The sequence below is a fragment of the Leptodactylus fuscus genome, chromosome 8, assembly GCF_031893055.1.
Source record: "Leptodactylus fuscus isolate aLepFus1 chromosome 8, aLepFus1.hap2, whole genome shotgun sequence".
In the NCBI taxonomy this organism is placed as follows: domain Eukaryota; kingdom Metazoa; phylum Chordata; class Amphibia; order Anura; family Leptodactylidae; genus Leptodactylus; species Leptodactylus fuscus.
Window position 1 is genome coordinate 41,630,688 of NC_134272.1, and position 17,702 is coordinate 41,648,389.

Genomic DNA, 17,702 nt, shown 5'->3' on the forward strand with positions numbered 1-17,702 from the left:
CCTCCTGCTCCCAGAACACCAGGAGCTAAGACAGCGACTGGGTGGTGAAGTGGGGAGTGGATGAATCCCTCCTTCATTACTGTCTGCAACTCATCACTGTCCTCCGGACACTGATGAGTTGGTGCAGACTGGATCCACTGACCTGGACAGTGGGATAGCAAATGCTATGAGTAAGGGATGTATACTAATTCCTGTCCCGAAACGCGTTAGCTTTTTCATCATGTTCCTACTTTCATCAAGGGTGATGTAATATCCATCTTTTTTATGCATTGAAGTAAAAGTTACGTTTTAGTTATTTGGTGGCATGCTGGATTTTTCTTTTGGATTTTACAGCAAATGTAGGACTGTTCCGCTGTTCAAAGGGGGCTTCTGCTACCATAGGGACCAGTGCAAGTACACCGTTGGCCCTATGGTTAAAGCAGCCCTGTTCACATCTATGTTGGAGTTTCCAGACTCCGCTGAAAGATTCCTCCTGTACAGTCTATAAAGTATCTTTCTAAGCGGACAGTCTCTCAGTCTTTCAAGTTCCCATGTGGACCCAAACAACGGAGAGCCGGACGCTAGTGTATACCTAGTGTTACAGAACCACTGCTAGTTTTTCATAGATTTTTTTTCCACCTCATTTTTCTATAGTTATAACTTTTTCAATTTTTTCATCAACATGGCTTGCTTTTTTAAGGGGACAATTTGTACTTTTAACCCCTTAGCGACCCTTGACGTAACTGTACGTCATGGGTCGCATGGGGATGTATGGAGCGAGCTCACACGCTGAGCTCGCTCCATACACGGCAGATGCCGGCTGTATAATACAGCCAGGACCTGCCACTAACAGCAGCGGTCGGTGCCCGAGCCGATCGCTGCTGTTAACCCTTTACACACTGCGGTCAAACGTGACCGCAGTGTGTAAACGGCGCCGGCGGCATGGGCACCGCCATGTTTTGCCGATCGCCGCCCTCCTGAACGTCACAAGAGGGCGGTGATCGGTTGCTATGACAGCCGGAAGCCTATTGAAGGCTTCCAGGCTTGTCTCTGCACTAGATCTATTAGACGATGCCAGAGGCATCGTCTAATAGAAGTGCTGCGATTTTCCTATTCACTGCAATACTGTAGTATTGCAGTGAATAGTATGAGCGATCAGACTCCCTAGGTTTCAAGGTACCTAAGGGGTCTGATCATAAATGTAACAGAAGAAAAAAAAAAGTTTTTAAAAGTATTAAAAAAATAAAAAAAATATAAAAGTTCAAATCACCCCCCTTTCCCTTGATCAGCTATAAAAGTAATTAAAGAACATTAAACATAAACATATTAGGTATCCCTGCGCTCCAAAATGCCTGAACTATTAGAATATTAAAACATTTATCCCGTACTGCGAACGGCGTAGCGGCAAAAAAAATAAAAACAGCCAAAAAGCGTTTTTTTCAACACTTTGCCTCCTATAAAAAATTGAATAAAAAGTGATCAAACCATCGGATCTTTCCCCAAATGGTATCAATAAAAACGTCATCTTGTCCCGCATAAAAAGACACCACAACCAGCTCCATACATAGAAATATGAAAAAGTTACAGGTGTTAGAACATGATGACACAAATTTTTTTTTCTATTTTGCAAAGTTTATCATTTTTTTAAAAGTATCAAAAAATTTCAAATACTATATAAATTTGGTATCACCGCGTTTGTACTGACACGTAGAACACAGGTAACATGTCATTTGTACCAAACAGTGAATGCTGTAAAAATTAAACCCATAAGAAAATGGCGCAAATGCATTTTTTCTCCAATTGCGCCTCATTCTGAATTTTTTTCCAGCTTCCCAGTACATTGCACAGCATATTGAATGGTGCCATTACAAAGTACAATTTGTCCCGCAAACAATAAGCTATCATGTGACTCTGTGAACTGAAAAATGAAAAAGTTATGGCTCTTGAAATGTGAGGAGGGAAAAACGAAAATGCGAAACCAAAAAATGGCCTGGTCCTTAAGGGGTTAATGGCACCATGTGATGTAACATACCGTGTACTGATTGTGTAACATACTGATGAAGGGCACGGTTTGTGAATTACACCAATAAAGGATATCATTATTTTCACCTACCTACTAGGTGAATGCATTGAAAAACTTTTACATTTTTTTGTGTGTTTCATTTTTGATGTGTTAATATGTGCAGTGAAAATGACATGTAGAATAACATGTCATTTTCACTGCACATATTAACTAGAGATGAGTGAACGGCGTTCGATCAAATTGATATTCGATCAAATATCAGGCCGTTCGAGGTATTCGATTCCAATCGAATACCACGAGGCAAACGCACTAAAAATTCTTATCTCCCACCTTCCCTGGCGCTTTTTTTGCACCAATAACAGTGCAGGGGAGGTGGGACAGGAACTACGACAACGGAGGCATAAAAAAAAAATCGGAAAAAGTAATTGGCTGGCTAAATCAGGTGACCTCCACTTTATACGAATGGTCAATTTCAGATTCGGGTAATATGAGAATGTGAACTATGTGACTGTGAGACAGGGATAGATGTACTGGCAGGTTTAGCTAGGGATTACCTTTATTTAGGTGGGAATGTTACTCATACAGCTCTTTGGGGCTCTATCTTGTCGGGATCCCAGTCAGCTTGCGATATGCGGGAGCTGACTTTTTCACATAGGAATGCATTGATCAGCGTTGATTGGCCGAATGCCATACAGAGTACAGCATTCGGCCAATCAACGCTGGTTCTGCCGGAGGCTCGTCTGTGAGGAAGCGGAGTCTAAGATCGGTCCACAACAGTCTCCATTGTGGTCCGATCTTAGACTCCTTCTCCTCCGGCAGAACCAGCATTGATTGGCCGAATGCTGTACTCTGTATGGCATTCGGCCAATCAATGCTGGTCAATGCATTCCTATGGGAAAAAGTCAGCTCCCGCATATTGAAGCTGACAGGGATCCCGACGAGATAGTGGCGTAATACAGGTACTTGGGCTTGTTAGATGCCCCCAGGCATGCTTCCCCTGCTGTCCCAGTTGCATTCCAGGGTGTTGGTATCATTTCCTTGGGTGTCATAGTGGACTTGGTGACTCTCCTGAGTCGAAGTGTGGCTTCCCCTGAATCGAAGCATTTTTCCCCATAGACTATAATAGGGTTCGATATTCGTTCGAATAGTCGAATATTGAGGGGCTATTCGAAATGAATATCGAATCTCGAATATTTCACTGTTCGCTCATCTCTAATATTAACACATCAAAAATGAAATAAACAAAAATATGTAAAAGTTTTTCAATGCATTCACCTAGTAGGTAGGTGAAAATAATGAATCAGTCCTATTATGTGGCATATCAGATTAATATAGTTTTATGTAGGAAGTTGCAAAATAATGCAAAAAAAATAAGGTTTGTGTCACCATATTATGAGAGTCATAAATGTTTTATTTTCCATTAATGGAGTTATGTGAAGGTGTTTTTTGTTTGAAGAATGATCCACAGTTTTATTGCTAAAATTGTAAAATACATCCAATCGTTTGATCTCTTTTTATTTTATTTGTATGGGAACTGGGGTGACAAAAACAACAATCCTAACATTGTGCATTTGTTCTTCTTACATAATTTACTGTACAGGATAAACAATGTGATATTTCAACATAATGTTGGAAACCCCCGGCATGCGCATATTTCCCAGTCATGGCAGCTGGACAGAATGGAACGGTATCTCAGTGAAAAAACACAGTGGTGGACAGAGATTTATTATTCAGACAATGCTTTGTGGAAAAATATCCACTTGAGCTCATCCAAGCAAAACCATCCATAGACATCATTGTTTCAGAGTATCATAAGTACAGAGTACAGTTACTGGATTGGTGAATACAGTGCCTTAGACACAAAGAGACACAGTGGTGTATGGTGTATTGTAATATTGTTATTATTACTGTTATTATTGCTAATATTAGTTAATCTCGGCAATAACAGAGTTATTCATCTGTAGATGAGCACTGTTTGAGGAAACGGTTAACATTAAGTTTCTATGCTATTTAATGAGATGATAATACTTCTCCTATATTGTGCTACTTAATTTTTACTAAAATAAAAAAGGGCATTTACCTGATCTAAAACAACGCCATCCTTTAGGACTCTTCTCAATTTACACTCCAAATTCACAATCCTTGCCTCTTTTCTGACCATCTCAATCCTAAGTTCATCATTCTTCTCTTCTAGCTCTCGGATCTGTTTTCTGTATTTGTCTTTGTCTATAAGGCATTGGGAGCACTGAGTCTGGGCTTCATCACGGGCACGATATGCCTGTTATGAAGAAAAGAAAAGCACAGCATACACATATAAATCTATAACATAAACATATTAAAACAATATGCTAATGTATTTTAATACAATGTATTCAGAAGTAAGTTATTATTTATGTTATGACCTACAACCAACCAAATTTTATGATGGTTGACAAAGGTTTAAAAAAAAATACAGGTTAATGACTTAGTTACCTGATCCCGCTCCTTCTCTACTTCCTCTAACTGTACCATAACAGTGTTCATGCGATGCTTGTACATCTCACAGTCTTTTGCCAAGGTAGAACATTTTAACTCCAAGTCTTCTTTCTCTTCCAAGTACTATAGAATAAAGAATGCGTAAAGAATTACTCTGTATACTTTACGTGTAGCAGTCAGTGAACTATGTTAATATTTCCTATACATAATATTCTAAATATGTATATGAATAGATAACGTTACTTTATAGAAATCATAATTTAGATGATAATGTAAATACAACAAGCATGAATTTCATGATGATTCATTACATATAAATTCATTACATACAGTCCTATGAAAAAGTTTGGGCACCCCTATTAATCTTAATTAGAGATGAGCGAACAGTGTTCTATCGAACTCATGTTCGATCGGATATTAGGCTGTTCGGCATGTTCGAATCGAATACCGCGTGGTAAAGTGCGCCATTACTCGATTCCCCTCCCACCTTCCCTGGCGCCTTTTTTGCTCCAATAACAGCGCAGGGTAGGTGGGACAGGAACTACGACACCGGTGACGTTGAGAAAAGTAGGCAAAACCCATTGGCTGCCGAAAACATGTGACCTCTAATTTAAAAGAACAGCGCCGCCCAGGTTCGCGTCATTCTGAGCTTGCAATTCACCGAGGACGGAGGTTTCCGTCCAGCTAGCTAGGGCTTAGATTCTGGGTAGGCAGGGACAGGCTAGGATAGGAAGGAGAAGACAACCACAACAGCTCTTGTAAGAGCTAAATTCCAGGGAGAAGCTTGTCAGTGTAACGTGGCACTGACGGGCTCAATCGCCGCAACCCAGCTTTCCCAGGATCCTGAATGGAATACACTGTCAGTGTATTCCCGTATACCCGATATATACCCCCGATACCCGTTCCAACGGTGTGCCCCCCCACCTTCACCCCAGAAATACCCTGCAAGTCCCCTAGCAATAGAATTGGGGCTATATACACCCACTATTTTTGCTACTGCCATATAGTGCCATTGTCTGACTGGGAATTCAAAGAATATATTGGGGTTACGTGCACCCACAATTTTTACTACTGGTATACAGTGCCAGTTTCTGACTGGGAATTCAAAGAATATATTGGGGTTATAAATACCCTCATTTCTTGCTACTGCCATATAGTGCCAGTTTCTGACTGGTAATTCAAAGAATATATTGGGGTTATAAATACCCTCATTTCTTGCTACTGGTATATAGTGCCATTGTCTGACTGGGAATTCAAAGAATATATTGGGGTTACGTGCACCCACAATTTTTACTACTGGTATACAGTGCCAGTTTCTGACTGGGAATTCAAAGAATATATTGGGGTTACAAATACCCTCATTTCTTGCTACTGCCATATAGTGCCAGTTTCTGACTGGTAATTCAAAGAATATATTGGGGTTACGTGCACCCACAATTTTTACTACTGGTATACAGTGCCAGTTTCTGACTGGGAATTCAAAGAATATATTGGGGTTACAAATACCCTCATTTCTTGCTACTGCCATATAGTGCCAGTTTCTGACTGGTAATTCAAAGAATATATTGGGGTTACGTGCACCCACAATTTTTACTACTGGTATACAGTGCCATTGTCTGACTGGGAATTCAAAGAATATATTGGGGTTATAAATACCCTCATTTCTTGCTACTGCCATATAGTGCCAGTTTCTGACTGGGAATTCAAAGAATATATTGGGGTTACGTGCACCCACAATTTTTACTACTGGTATACAGTGCCATTGTCTGACTGGGAATTCAAAGAATATATTGGGGTTATAAATACCCTCATTTCTTGCTACTGGTATATAGTGCCATTGTCTGACTGGGAATTCAAAGAATATATTGGGGTTACGTGCACCCACAATTTTTACTACTGGTATACAGTGCCAGTTTCTGACTGGGAATTCAAAGAATATATTGGGGTTACAAATACCCTCATTTCTTGCTACTGCCATATAGTGCCAGTTTCTGACTGGTAATTCAAAGAATATATTGGGGTTACGTGCACCCACAATTTTTACTACTGGTATACAGTGCCAGTTTCTGACTGGGAATTCAAAGAATATATTGGGGTTACAAATACCCTCATTTCTTGCTACTGCCATATAGTGCCAGTTTCTGACTGGTAATTCAAAGAATATATTGGGGTTATAAATACCCTCATTTCTTGCTACTGGTATATAGTGCCATTGTCTGACTGGGAATTCAAAGAATATATTGGGGTTACGTGCACCCACAATTTTTACTACTGGTATACAGTGCCAGTTTCTGACTGGGAATTCAAAGAATATATTGGGGTTACAAATACCCTCATTTCTTGCTACTGCCATATAGTGCCAGTTTCTGACTGGTAATTCAAAGAATATATTGGGGTTACAAATACCCTCATTTCTTGCTACTGCCATATAGTGCCAGTTTCTGACTGGTAATTCAAAGAATATATTGGGGTTACGTGCACCCACAATTTTTACTACTGGTATACAGTGCCATTGTCTGACTGGGAATTCAAAGAATATATTGGGGTTATAAATACCCTCATTTCTTGCTACTGCCATATAGTGCCAGTTTCTGACTGGGAATTCAAAGAATATATTGGGGTTATAAATACCCTCATTTCTTGCTACTGGTATATAGTGCCATTGTCTGACTGGGAATTCAAAGAATATATTGGGGTTACGTGCACCCACAATTTTTACTACTGGTATACAGTGCCAGTTTCTGACTGGGAATTCAAAGAATATATTGGGGTTACAAATACCCTCATTTCTTGCTACTGCCATATAGTGCCAGTTTCTGACTGGTAATTCAAAGAATATATTGGGGTTACGTGCACCCACAATTTTTACTACTGGTATACAGTGCCATTGTCTGACTGGGAATTCAAAGAATATATTGGGGTTATAAATACCCTCATTTCTTGCTACTGCCATATAGTGCCAGTTTCTGACTGGTAATTCAAAGAATATATTGGGGTTATAAATACCCTCATTTCTTGCTACTGGTATATAGTGCCATTGTCTGACTGGGAATTCAAAGAATATATTGGGGTTACGTGCACCCACAATTTTTGCTACTGGTATATAGTGCCAATTTCTAACTGGGAATTCAAAATGCGCAAGGCTCCCGGAAAGGGACGTGGACGAGGCCGTGGGCGAGGTCGGGGGAATGGTTCTGGGGAGCAAGGTAGCAGTGAAGCCACAGGGCGTCCCGTGCCTACTCCTGTGGGGCAGCAAGCATTGCGCCACTCCACAGTGCCAGGGTTGCTTGCCACATTAACTAAACTGCAGGGTACAAACCTTAGTAGGCCCGAGAACCAGGAACAGGTCTTGCAATGGCTGTCAGAGAACGCTTACAGCACATTGTCCAGCAGCCAGTCAGACTCTGCCTCCTCTTCTCCTATTACCCAACAGTCTTGTCCTCCTTCCTCCCAAAATTCCCAAGCTTCACAGAACAATAACCCCAACTGTCCCTGCTCCCCAGAGCTGTTCTCCGCTCCTTTCATTGTCCCTCAACCTGCCTCTCCACGTCGCGATTCCACGAACCTAACAGAGGAGCATCTGTGTCCAGATGCTCAAACACTAGAGTCTCCTCCATCTCCGTTCGATTTGGTGGTGGATGACCAGCAACCCACCCTCATCGACGATGATGTGACGCAGTTGCCGTCAGGGCATCCAGTTGACCGGCGCATTGTGCGGGAGGAGGAGATGAGACAGGAGTTGGAAGAGGAAGTGGTGGATGATGAGGACACTGACCCGACCTGGACAGGGGGGATGTCAAGCGGGGAAAGTAGTGTGGATGTTGAGGCAAGTGCAGCACCAAAAAGGGTAGCTAGAGGCAGAGGCAGAGGTCAGCAGCTTAGGCGAAGCCAGGCCACACCCGGAATCTCCCAAGATGTTCCAGTTCGTACCCAGCCCCGAAAAACTCCCACCTCGAGGGCACGTTTCTCGAAGGTGTGGAGTTTTTTCAAGGAATGCGCCGAGGACAGATATAGTGTTGTCTGCACAATTTGCCTCTCGAAATTGATTAGGGGCTCTGAGAAGAGCAACCTGTCCACCACTTCAATGCGCCGTCATTTGGAATCCAAGCACTGGAATCAGTGGCAGGCAGCAACGGCAGGACAAAGGCCGCCTGCCGTTCACGCCACTGCCACTGCCTCTGCCACTGCCTCTGCCACTGCCACTGCTGACTGTGCTGGCGATGCACTCCAGAGGACGAGCCAGGACACCACTTCATCTGCCTCCGCCACTTTGTTGACTTCTCCCTCATCCTCCCCTGTTCCTGTCTTATCTCCTTCTCCTGCACCATCAAAGGCACCATCAGGCGCTTCTTTACAACAACCCACCATCTCTCAGACATTGGAGCGGCGGCAGAAATACACTGCTAACCACCCACACGCGCAAGCCTTGAACGCCAACATCGCTAAACTGCTGGCCCAGGAGATGTTGGCGTTCCGGCTTGTTGAAACTCCCGCCTTCCTGGACCTGATGGCAACTGCGGCACCTCGCTATGCCGTCCCTAGCCGTCACTACTTCTCCCGGTGTGCTGTCCCCGCCTTGCACCAGCACGTGTCACTCAACATCAGGCGGGCCCTTAGTTCCGCGCTTTGCACAAAGGTCCACTTGACCACCGACGCGTGGACAAGTGCATGCGGACAGGGACGCTACATTTCACTGACGGCACACTGGGTGAATGTAGTTGAGGCTGGGACTGCTTCCCAAACTGGCCCGGTGTACCTCGTCTCCCCGCCTAACATTCCTGGCAGGGACACGAGAAGAACACCCCCCTCCTCCTCCTCCTCTACCGCCTCCTCCTCCGCCACCGCCTCCTCCTCCGCCACCGCCTCCTCCTCCGCTGTTAGATTGACCCCAGCTACGAGTTGGAAACGTTGCAGCACTGGCGTTGGTAGACGTCAGCAGGCTGTGCTGAAGCTGATCAGCTTGGGGGACAGACAGCACACTGCCTCCGAGGTGAGGGATGCCCTCCTCGATGAGACGGCAATATGGTTTGAGCCGCTGCACCTGGGCCCAGGCATGGTCGTTTGTGATAACGGCTGGAACCTGGTAGCAGCTCTGGAGCTTGCCGGACTCCAACATGTTCCATGCCTGGCCCACGTCTTCAACCTAGTGGTGCAACGTTTCCTAAAGAGCTACCCCAATGTTCCAGAGCTACTGGTGAAAGTGCGGCGCATGTGCGCCCACTTTCGCAAGTCGACAGTAGCCGCTGCTAGCTTAAAATCTCTCCAGCAACGCCTGCATGTGCCACAACACCGGCTTTTGTGCGACGTCCCCACACGCTGGAACTCAACGTTTCAGATGTTGAATAGAGTGGTTGAGCAGCAGAGACCTTTGATGGAATACCAGCTACAAAACCCTAGGGTGCCACAAAGTCAGCTGCCTCAGTTTCTCATCCATGAGTGGCCATGGATGAGAGACCTTTGTGACATCCTACGGGTGTTTGAGGAGTCCACAAGGAGGGTGAGCGCTGAGGATGCGATGGTGAGCCTTACAATCCCGCTCTTGTGTGTTCTGAGAGAATCCCTGATTGACATCAGGGATAACTCAGATCACACAGAGGAGTCAGGGATAGCATCCGATCCGTCACAGCTGGAGAGTAGGTCCACACATCTGTCCGCTTCATCGCGTTTAATGGAGGAGGAGGAGGAGGAGGAGGAGGAGGAGGAAGAAGAGTTGTCCGATGATGTGATGGTGATACAGGAGGCTTCCGGGCAACTTCGAATCGTCCCATTGTTGCAGCGCGGATGGGTAGACATGGAGGATGAGGAGGAAATGGAGATTGAACTTTCCGGTGGGGCCAGAGGAGTCATGCCAACTAACACTGTGGCAGACATGGCTGAGTTCATGTTGGGGTGCTTTACAACCGACAAGCGTATTGTCAAAATCATGGAGGACAACCAGTACTGGATCTTTGCTATCCTTGACCCCCGGTATAAAAACAACATCTCGTCTTTTATTCCGGTAGAGGGGAGGGCCAATCGCATCAATGCTTGCCACAGGCAATTGGTGCAGAATATGATGGAGATGTTTCCAGCATGTGACGTTGGCGGCAGGGAGGACAGTTCCTCCAGTAGGCGACCAAGTTCTCACCGGTCCACACAAACGAGGGGCACACTGTCTAAGGTCTGGGACACCTTGATGGCACCCCCTCGCCAAAGTGCCGCCACAGAGGGTCCTAGTGTCACCAGGCGTGAGAAGTATAGGCGCATGTTGCGGGAATACCTTTCCGACCACAGCCCTGTCCTCTCCGACCCCTCTGCGCCCTACACGTATTGGGTGTCGAAGTTGGACCTGTGGCTTGAACTTGCCCTATATGCCTTGGAGGTGCTGTCCTGTCCTGCCGCCAGCGTCCTATCTGAGAGGGTGTTCAGTGCAGCCGGTGGCATCATCACTGACAAGCGCACCCGTCTGTCAGCTGAGAGTGCCGACCGGCTCACTTTGATAAAAATGAACCACCACTGGATAGAGCCTTCATTTTTGTGCCCACCTGTGTAAAGCACCCCAACATGAAACTCCATGTCTGTACTCAACCTCTCCAATTCCTCCGCATCCTCATACTCATCCACCATAAGCGTTGCACAATTCTGCTAATACTAGGCTCCCTCCAACATGATTTCCCCCAACTCTGCTGGTTAGAGGCTCCCTCCACCCTGATTTCCACCAACTCTGCTGGTTAGAGGCTCCCTCCACCCTGCTTTCCCACAACTCTGCTGGTTAGAGGCTCCCTCCACCATGAATTTGCCCAAACTGGGCTGGTTAGAGGCTCCCTCCACCATGAATTGGTCCAAACTGGGGTTTTTAGAGGCTCCCTCCACCATGAATTTGCCAAAACTGGGCTGTTTAGAGGCTCCCTCCACCATGAATTGGTCCAAATTGGGGTTTTTAGAGGCTCCCTCCACCATGAATTTGCCCAAACTGGGCTGGTTAGAGGCTCCCTCCACCATGAATTGGTCCAAACTGGGCTGGTTAGAGGCTCCCTCCACCATGAATTGGTCCAAATTGGTGTTTTTAGAGGCTCCCTCCACCATGAATTGGTCCAAACTGGGCTGTTTAGAGGCTCCCTCCACCATGAATTGGTCCAAACTGGGGTTTTTAGAGGCTCCCTCCACCATGAATTGGTCCAAACTGGGCTGGTTAGAGGCTCCCTCCACCATGAATTGGTCCAAACTGGGTTTTTTAGAGGCTCCCTCCACCATGAATTGGTCCAAACTGGGGTTTTTAGAGGCTCCCTCCACCATGAATTGGTCCAAACTGGGGTTTTTAGAGGCTCCCTCCACCATGAATTGGTCCAAACTGGGGTTTTTAGAGGCTCCCTCCACCATGAATTGGTCCAAACTGGGGTTTTTAGAGGCTCCCTCCACCATGAATTTGCCCAAACTGGGCTGTTTAGAGGCTCCCTCCACCATGAATTGGTCCAAACTGGGGTTTTTAGAGGCTCCCTCCACCATGAATTGGTCCAAACTGGGGTTTTTAGAGGCTCCCTCCACCATGAATTGGTCCAAACTGGGCTGGTTAGAGGCTCCCTCCACCATGAATTTGCCCAAACTGGGCTGTTTAGAGGCTCCCTCCACCATGAATTGGTCCAAACTGGGCTGGTTAGAGGCTCCCTCCACCATGAATTGGTCCAAACTGGGTTTTTAGAGGCTCCCTCCACCATGAATTGGTCCAAACTGGGGTTTTTAGAGGCTCCCTCCACCATGAATTGGTCCAAACTGGGGTTTTTAGAGGCTCCCTCCACCATGAATTGGTCCAAACTGGGGTTTTTAGAGGCTCCCTCCACCATGAATTTGCCCAAACTGGGCTGTTTAGAGGCTCCCTCCACCATGAATTGGTCCAAACTGGGTTTTTTAGAGGCTCCCTCCACCATGAATTGGTCCAAACTGGGGTTTTTAGAGGCTCCCTCCACCATGAATTGGTCCAAACTGGGGTTTTTAGAGGCTCCCTCCACCATGAATTTGCCCAAACTGGGCTGTTTAGAGGCTCCCTCCACCATGAATTGGTCCAAATTGGGGTTTTTAGAGGCTCCCTCCACCATGAATTTGCCCAAACTGGGCTGGTTAGAGGCTCCCTCCACCATGAATTGGTCCAAACTGGGCTGGTTAGAGGCTCCCTCCACCATGAATTGGTCCAAATTGGGGTTTTTAGAGGCTCCCTCCACCATGAATTGGTCCAAACTGGGCTGTTTAGAGGCTCCCTCCACCATGAATTGGTCCAAACTGGGGTTTTTAGAGGCTCCCTCCACCATGAATTAGTCCAAACTGGGGTTTTTAGAGGCTCCCTCCACCATGAATTTGCCCAAACTGGGCTGTTTAGAGGCTCCCTCCACCATGAATTGGTCCAAATTGGGGTTTTTAGAGGCTCCCTCCACCATGAATTTGCCCAAACTGGGCTGGTTAGAGGCTCCCTCCACCATGAATTGGTCCAAACTGGGCTGGTTAGAGGCTCCCTCCACCATGAATTGGTCCAAATTGGGGTTTTTAGAGGCTCCCTCCACCATGAATTGGTCCAAACTGGGCTGTTTAGAGGCTCCCTCCACCATGAATTGGTCCAAACTGGGGTTTTTAGAGGCTCCCTCCACCATGAATTGGTCCAAACTGGGCTGGTTAGAGGCTCCCTCCACCATGAATTGGTCCAAACTGGGTTTTTTAGAGGCTCCCTCCACCATGAATTGGTCCAAACTGGGGTTTTTAGAGGCTCCCTCCACCATGAATTGGTCCAAACTGGGGTTTTTAGAGGCTCCCTCCACCATGAATTTGCCCAAACTGGGCTGTTTAGAGGCTCCCTCCACCATGAATTGGTCCAAATTGGGGTTTTTAGAGGCTCCCTCCACCATGAATTGGTCCAAACTGGGGTTTTTAGAGGCTCCCTCCACCATGAATTTGCCCAAACTGGGCTGTTTAGAGGCTCCCTCCAGCATGAATTGGTCCAAACTGGGGTTTTTAGAGGCTCCCTCCACCATGAATTGGTCCAAACTGGGGTTTTTAGAGGCTCCCTCCACCATGAATTGGTCCAAACTGGGGTTTTTAGAGGCTCCCTCCACCATGAATTGGTCCAAACTGGGCTGGTTAGAGGCTCCCTCCACCATGAATTTGCCCAAACTGGGCTGTTTAGAGGCTCCCTCCACCATGAATTGGTCCAAACGGGGGTTTTTAGAGGCTCCCTCCACCATGAATTTGCCCAAACTGGGCTGGTTAGAGGCTCCCTCCACCATGAATTTGCCCAAACTGGGCTGTTTAGAGGCTCCCTCCACCATGAATTGGTCCAAACTGGGCTGTTTAGAGGCTCCCTCCACCATGAATTGGTCCAAACTGGGTTTTTTAGAGGCTCCCTCCACCATGAATTGGTCCAAACTGGGGTTTTTAGAGGCTCCCTCCACCATGAATTGGTCCAAACTGGGGTTTTTAGAGGCTCCCTCCACCATGAATTTGCCCAAACTCTGCTGGTTAGAGGCTCAATCCACCCTGATTTTCAAAACAAATGTTGGTGCCAACCTCAACTTACTACAAGGGCCAAATTCACTGCTGGTGACAAGCTCTCCTCACTGCAAGTGCCAAATACACATGTTTCAAGGTGTTTTCCTACTGTCAGAGAGGTGGTATTGAGTGTGTAAAGTGTGTAGTTGTTAGGCTGTGATGTTGGGGTAATAGAGGGTCTTTGGTGTGTTAGATGCCCCCAGACATGCTTCCCCTGCTGTCCCAGTGTCATTCCAGAGGTGTTGGCATCATTTCCTGTGGTGTCATAGTGGACTTGGTGACCCTCCAGACACGGATTTGGGTTTCCCCCTTAACGAGTATATGTTCCCCATAGACTATAATGGGGTTCGAAACCCGTTCGAACACACGAACAGTGAGCGGCTGTTCGATTCGAATTTCGAACCTCGAACATTTTAGTGTTCGCTCATCTCTAATCTTAATCATTTTTTGTTCTAAATATTTTGGTGTTTGCAACAGCCATTTCAGTTTGATATATCTAATAACTGATGGACACAGTAATATTTCAGGATTGAAATGAGGTTTATTGTACTAACAGAAAATGTGCAATATGCATTAAACCAAAATTTGACCGGCGCAAAAGTATGGGCACCCTTATCATTTTATTGATTTGAATTCCCCTAACTACTTTTTACTGACTTACTGAAGCACAAAATTGGTTTTGTAACCTCAGTGAGCTTTGAACTTCATAGCCAGATGTATCCAATCATAAGAAAAGGTATTTAAGGTGGCCAATTGCAAGTTGATCTCCTATTTGAATCTCCTCTGAAGAGTGGCATCATGGGCTACTCAAAACAACTCTCAAATGATCTGAAAACAAAGATTGTTCAACATAGTTGTTCAGGGGAAGGATACAAAAAGTTGTCTCAGAGATTTAACCTGTCAGTTTCCACTGTGAGGAACATAGTAAGGAAATGGAAGACCACAGGGACAGTTCTTGTTAAGCCCAGAAGTGGCAGGCCAAGAAAAATATCAGAAAGGCAGAGAAGAAGAATGGTGAGAACAGTCAAGGACAATCCACAGACCACCTCCAAAGAGCTGCAGCATCATCTTGCTGCAGATGGTGTCACTGTGCATCAGTCAACTATACAGCGCACTTTGCACAAATAGAAGCTGTATGGGAGAGTGATGAGAAAGAAGCCGTTTCTGCACGTACGCCACAAATAGAGTTGCCTGAGGTATGAAAAAGCACATTTGGACAAGGCAGCTTCATTTTGGAAACAAAAATTGAGTTGTTTGGTTATAAAAAAAAAGGCATTATGCATGGCGTCCAAAAAGAAACAGCATTCCAAGAAAAACACATGCTACCCACTGTAAAATTTGGTGGAGGTTCCATCATGCTTTGGGGCTGTGTGGCCAATGCCGGCATCGGGAATCTTGTTAAAGTTGAGAGTCGCATGGATTCCACTCAGTATCAGCAGATTCTTGAGAATAATGTTCAAGAATCAGTGACGAAGTTGAAGTTACGCCGGGGATGGATATTTCAGCAAGACAATGATCCAAAACACTGCTCCAAATCAACTCAGGCATTCATGCAGAGGAACAATTACAATGTTCTGGAATGGCCATCCCAGTCCCCAGACCTGAATATCATTGAACATCTGTGGGATGATTTGAAGCGGGCTGTCCATGCTCGGCGACCATCTAACTTAACTGAGCTTGAATTGTTTGTCCAAAATACCTTTATCCAGGATCCAGGAACTGATTAAAAGCTACAGGAAGCGACTAGAGGCTGTTATCTTTGCAAAAGGAGGATCTACTAAATATTAATGTCACTTTTCTGTTGAGGTGCCCATACTTTTGCACCGGTCAAATTTTGGTTTAATGCATATTGCACATTTTCTGTTAGTACAATAAACCTCATTTCAATCCTGAAATATTACTGTGTCCATCAGTTATTAGATATATCAAACTGAAATGGCTGTTATAAACACCAAAATATATAGAACTAAAAATGATTAAGATTAATACGGGTGCCCAAACTTTTTCATAGGACTGTATAGATACTGTAAAGCTGTTTGTAAGGCTCTGTTCCCATCACATTTCTATTTTTTATTTTTTTTTACAGCAGTAATCTATATATATAAAACTCAAATTCTGTAGTAGTCTTCTCTATACAAATCCACAGTGCTTGCCCAATTTGGGTGAAATTTGGCACGCCTCCTCTCCACACACAGGAGCAGAATACTGCGTACGTTACATCTCACTAGCATCCCCCCATCATGAGATTGGGCTCCCTGAAGTTAGGCCCTATACATATAATGGGGAAAAATGAAAGCGAAAGTGCTGAGGGGAAAACAACAGTTGTGACTGACAGGGACGGATTATAGCGACGGTGCTAAAGAGTTGTTGCTAAAAGGGCCGCACTGCCACACACAACACACAAACATTTCACAAACATCATATAAACATCATACAGCCAGCACACATACCCACAAGCACAATACCACACAAATGTCACAACCAGTGGCGTAACTAGGAATGGCGGGGCCTCGTGGCGAACTTTTGACATGCCTTACCACCCCTCCTTCCTGACCAACACCCCCCCCCCACGCCGCATTCCTGCGTGCTTTATTATGTCCCTCAGTGGACCCTGCACACAATATTATACTCCATTGTGGCCCCTGCACATGGGATTATGCCCCATAATGAACACCCATGAACAATTATTATACTCTGGGGTATTTTCAGACCCCAGAGTATGATAATCGGAGACCGAGGGGAGATACAGACAAAAAAAAGAGTTACTTACCTGTCTCCGGCTCCGCTGCAGTCTTTGGTGGTGTTGGCCATCTTTAATAAAGCATGGATGTCACATGTCATTTCATGCCATCCCTCCATCTGCCCCAATTTCATGTCCTCCCTCGAACTGTCCCCAGTTTCATGCACCCCTCATCTCTACCCCCATTTTCATGTCCTCCCCTCCATCTCTGCCCCTTGGTTACTGTTGCTCCTCAATTGCTCCACACCACACATACATACACACTCACACACAGACACACACTCTCCATCCTGCATCTCACAACCCCCTCCCCTTTAGTACCTAGCACCACATCTCTCCTTCTCTTCATCTCTTCCAGGACTGCACGGGGTAAAAAGACATGCCCACCTAGTTATGTGACGGCTGACATCCCACAAGGTCCTTCAGCACAAGCTTTCCGCTTATCGCAGTTACAACAGTTTGTCTGTTATAAGATCGGGGGGTAGCAAGGGTAGCGGCTGTCGCCGGGCCCCAAAATGTCCCGGGTCCTGTGGCAGCCGCTACCACTGCTACCAGGGTAGTTACGCTCCTGCTCGGGGGTCCAAAAAGACCCCCCAAGTATAATGATAGCAGCGGTAGCGGCTGTCACCGGGCCCCTAATGTCCCGGGCCCTGTGGCAGCTGCCTCTGCTGCTATGGCGGTAGTTACGCTACTGGTCACAACACACCACACAAACACCAGAGCACTCTAGACACACAAAACACAAACAACACCCCACAAATACCACAACAACACCCCATAAATACCACATGCACAACACACACACAAATGAAAGGACCACACATGCATGCAAACACACTCAGATGAAAGCACACTACGCATACGGACAAACAGAGCACATGCATACCCAAAAACAACTACCACACGGATGGACACTTGCACTGCGCACGCACAAACACATGGATCACGTGCGCACATACACGTATACATATACAC

At 45.8% G+C, this 17,702-nt stretch overlaps 1 protein-coding gene across 1 annotated transcript in view; it reads right to left on the reverse strand.

Moving 5' to 3' along the window:
* The window catches only part of CARD11 (caspase recruitment domain family member 11), a 119,674-nt gene that overhangs the window by 48,478 nt on the left and 53,494 nt on the right, over positions 1-17,702 (reverse strand). The window contains exons 7-8 of the mRNA XM_075285123.1: positions 4,475-4,600; positions 4,083-4,280 (exon numbers count right to left, since the gene is read on the reverse strand). Coding sequence (XP_075141224.1) covers positions 4,083-4,280; positions 4,475-4,600 — 324 coding nt within the window. The remainder of the gene's footprint in view (positions 1-4,082; positions 4,281-4,474; positions 4,601-17,702) is intronic.